The following is a 4606-nucleotide window of genomic DNA, read 5'->3' as shown; positions in this document are numbered from 1 at the left end:
TTAATTAACTTAGCCCAACTAGTAACTATCAAACTCAAAAACTTAACAAAAACAAAAGTTTTAATAAAAAATAAAACATTCTAGTTAGCCCAATATTAGTGTACTAACATCAGGTGTTTTAAATGATAAATATTTTGTATTTAGAACACCAAATACCAAAAACACTACTATATGAGACATTCCAAATGCTATATTAAAGTAGTAAAAGTAAGTTTGAGTTTGGTTTTATCAGGCTCATCAAGTTAACGAGTCGTAGTCAAATTAGCCAGTTCCCACAAATAATTCAAGAAGCTGTTAAAAAACTTGTTAGCCCTTTTGTTTCCATCAGATGTTGGAGCACTTTACCAAATTGGGACCAAGATGATTGGATGGAAGTCCAACCTTCAAAACATCTCGTTCTCATTAATGGTTTTACTCATCAAGGGCAATGGTATGAGGGAAATTCTTTCCTTTCATTCGAAAATCCTATTGCTCTTGCAACATGCTGGAGAAATTATTTCAATAATCAAATTCTTGATGTTACCCATGAATTNCAATAATCAAATTCTTGATGTTACCATATGAATTATGGAGAAACTACCATTTCATAGGAAATACAAAAAGAATCATGTTTTTGGTATTAAACCTTATGTCTCTGCTGTCCGTCATCTAGAAGAGTGGTCATATTGACCAAAGAATGTTCGTACAAAATCCTGTTGCTGAGCCAATTCTATACTGTGATTTTGTAACCGGTATGCTACCTACCACGAGCATGATTATGTTGAAGATTCTTCACAAGATGACTGATTGATTCACACTATTTGACTGGCCTGCACAATGGCTAAGAATGTTTCAATATATCACGTGCTCATGCTGTGTTTCTCATGTCCTGTTCAAGCCACTGCTTCTGACAAGAATTGATGATTCATGTTCCTACTACTTTGGTTAGTCAAAAGAACATTATGCACATATTCCCTCCTACTCCTACATGCAACAATAATTATTCTTCTTGCTTTTTTTCACCTCCAAGTCAGAGCATCTCCACCAAATACTCCAAATTGCTGAAACTTCAAGTCAAAAAGTAAGAAAAATTACTGTTCACAGATTACTGTTCACGAATTACTATTCATAGATTACTGTTCACGGATTACGTCATGGATTACTGTTTACGGACACATGTTCACTTTTTACTGTTCACTTTTACTGTTCACTCCGAATTTGCCTATAAAAAGGGGGCTGTCCCTTAAGTTTAGGAGGAGCATTTTTAGAGAGAATTCTTCCTAGAGAGAGCCTTCTTCCTAGAAGCCTTCTTTGTGAGAGTTCTTTGCTACTATTCTCCTACTACTACCTGTTCACCTACTACCTGTTCTTACAAACCTTGTAACTAGGACTAGTTCAAGCTTGTAACTGTTGATCTATTCTGAATCTTGTATTCACTACTACTACTGTAAGTGTTTAACTCTACTTTCAATAAAGAAGTATTTCAGTTAACTCTCATTATGTTCATTATACTACTTGTTGCTACCGCCACCATGGACGGATTACCGCCATACTGGACGGTTCTAAATTGCTTTTGAATTATTTACTTTGAATTATTTTGTTATACTGCTTGGCTGGTTCTACCGCCTTATTTTGCTAACACTACTTTCAAGTTACATATTTCTGTGCTTCCATTTCCATCTCTATCTCTATCTCTTCCCTTCAGCTGTGCGTCCCCTTCCCCACTTTTGTTATTTTGTTATAATTTTTACTATCAACGAATGTTATAATTTATTTTTATATATTTTAATTGGTTGTAGGACTTTTTAATTTGTACCGATTTTCAATTTTTAATATTTGAACCAGTTTAATTAGACTATATTTGTCTGATATATTTTCATTAATTATCCTTTATTTGGTAAGAAAAAACTTATAAATTTACATCCTATTATGTTGTTTATTATTATTATTGACCGACTTAATTCCGATCCGACTTGTTTGCCAATCATATCATTTTATATTATTATTATTTTTAAAATTTCTATCGAGAAGATAGTTTCATATATTCATATCACCCCCTTTTGAAATTTTGAAATAAACTTCTCCACCGTCCACACACTGACATGCGCTATTACACTTTACAGTTTGCACCATCTGTACCTATTTTGTTGTGTTATCAACAATAGGGTTTGTAGCTTTTTTTTTATTCCAATATTCTCAAATCCCTTGCTCCTGCCTCTGTCCTCCTGCTGTCGTAGCCCTGCTTCTCTCAAATTACTGGCCCTAGACTTGCTTCTTTGTAAAACCGCCTCTAATCTGCTTTGATCTTGTGCGATTTGATGGTCGATGTACTGATATTGTGATGCATGCAGTGCGGTTCGGAACTGGGAGGAGGACTGGTGGTGGTGCCGTTTGGTGATTAATTCTTTTCTTTCTCTCTTTCTTTCAATCTTAGATCTGGGTCTCATCTTTCTCTCTCTTTCATCTCAAATCTGAATCTCATCTCTTCTTTCGGTCTTAGATTTGAGTTTGTAGTTTTTTGGTGCGATTTGGTTTCAATGTCAGATTTGGGTTTGTGGTATTTTTGGTGTTATTTCATTTCACTAGTTTTGGATTGTGGTTGTGACTTGTGAGCAGTGTTCTTTAGGTTTGGGTTTGGGTTTTATTTCTGCTGTGTTGTACTTCGAACCCGAAATCACCCGACGACTCCGACCGCTCAACCATTGCTGAAATGAAGACACAGCATGATGATGCAATGCAGGAAGATCCTGAAAGACACAAGGCTGACAAATGGGACTTTGCTTCCATCCTAGAAAAGTTGCGAGATACAGAGTGTTCTCTTCTCCTTGAAAGATTCCTCGACTCAAACACACTTCTTCATGTTGCAGCAAGCTTAGGCCATGATCTGATTGTAGAAGCGATCCTCTCGAAACAAGAGCCCGAAGTACTTTTAGCGGCAAAGAACTCCGGTGGCGACCTTCCTCTTCATGTAGCTGTGAATGCTGGGCATCTGCCTATAGTTCAACAGTTGCTCAAGTCGTCTTCCCAGTGCCAAGAATTTTTGACGGCAAAGAACTCCAGTGGCGACCTTCCTCTTCATGTAGCTGTGAATGCTGGGCATCTGCCTATAGTTCAACAGTTGCTCAAGTCGTCTGACCAGTGCCAAGAACTTTTAACGGCAAAGAACTCCAGTGGCGACCTTCCTCTTCATATAGCTGTGAATGCTGGGCATCTGCCTATAGTTCAACAGTTGCTCAAGTCGTCTTCATGTAGCTGTAAACTACTAAAGGAGGAAAATAAAGAGGGGATAACTCCTCTGCACCGGGCCTTGATTAAAAAATGTAGAAGTTATGAATACATTTACACTGAGATGGCGGACTTTTTAATTGAGACAGTTCGCAAAGCTGAAGATGGGGAACTTATGGAATTCGTGGATGGATTTGGTAAGTCACCACCGAATATAAGGCTTGTTTAGTACGGTTATTTAAATAATATTTTTTTAGATTAAATGCCATAATTGTCATTTTTACAATACTTTTTTACTTAACACATATTTTCACTGTACTTAAATTATATGCATAAAACAGTTATCTTATTTTGTTAGCTGAATGAATGGTATGTGCAATGCAATGAAATTTCGATCTCTTGATTGCAGGAAGAATTTTACCCTTCATTTAATTTACATGTAATTTCGATAGAAATACAATAAAAAAATTCATATAATAAAATCTAAATCTACAAAAAAGACGAAAAAAAAAAAAAAAAAATGAATTAATGAAATGATGCAATCAGGGCCCACCATAAGCATTTCAGGTGTGCCCAAATATATTTTTATTTGTAAAAAAAGTTATATAGCAAAATTATTTTAACTAACATGTTTTTTTTTTTTTAATCTAAAATTTGATTTAACAATAATAGAGAAATACTATGTATATAATATCTTACAATAATTTTAAAAAATCTCAAGTAATAAATTGTTAATAGTTCTTTTGTCCATCAACATAATTTGTCACCTAGAATCTGAAAAAATTTCAACCAGTAATCAGAATTATCTGAGTGACGCTGAAATGAAATCAGATTACGAATCTGGAAGAAGAAACAAGTCGCAAATTCCGAGAGTAGTCAAATAATCACACAATTTGTAGCGCATATATTGTGACGCTGAAATGAGATAGCTTCCTCAATCAAACCTGAGCTGGAGAGAGGTCTCCAGAAGTCAAAAGGCAAATTTACAAGTATGGATCTATACTGTAATAAGGCTGTAATGAGTAAGATATTGATTTCATCAAAAATATATAGCTCAAGATACGGAACATCTCCTACTCTCTCGGACAAAACCCCCGAATTAAATACAGTCCTTCATCTTGCTGCTGCAAGCTCAGGCAATAATCAATTGTACAAGAAATCTAGAAATCCAACTATGCCAAAAATTTGTCACGAAAAGAAAACTCCAATGGCGACCTTCCTCTTCATGTAGCTGCAATGCTGGAATATGCAAATAGTGGAACACTTATCTGAAAGTGTACCCTAATGGTGAAAATATGGATGAGAATACTCCTTTGCACCTAGCCTTATAAAAAAATTCCAAGTGGGTCCAAATTTGCTTTGAAAGCCAAGTACAATAAAGGTGCCAAGTTCTTGGTGAGAA

The 4606-nt window shown here is 35.4% G+C and overlaps 1 protein-coding gene across 1 annotated transcript in view; it reads left to right on the top strand.

The window, feature by feature from the left end:
- The first annotated feature begins 2111 nt into the window (after positions 1-2111).
- LOC112021726 (protein ACCELERATED CELL DEATH 6) overlaps positions 2112-4606 on the top strand; it is a 7721-nt gene continuing 5226 nt past the window's right edge. Inside the window, exons 1-2 of the mRNA XM_065781212.1 lie at positions 2112-3432; positions 4258-4340. Of these exons, the coding sequence (XP_065637284.1) occupies positions 2690-3432; positions 4258-4340 (826 nt within the window). The 5' untranslated portion in view covers positions 2112-2689. The remainder of the gene's footprint in view (positions 3433-4257; positions 4341-4606) is intronic.

The sequence above is a fragment of the Quercus suber genome, unplaced genomic scaffold (assembly GCF_002906115.3).
Source record: "Quercus suber isolate HL8 unplaced genomic scaffold, Cork oak 2.0 scaffold_14, whole genome shotgun sequence".
In the NCBI taxonomy this organism is placed as follows: Eukaryota; Viridiplantae; Streptophyta; class Magnoliopsida; order Fagales; family Fagaceae; genus Quercus; species Quercus suber.
Note: the sequence above shows the minus strand (reverse complement) of the source record. Positions and strands in the feature narration are given on the sequence as shown.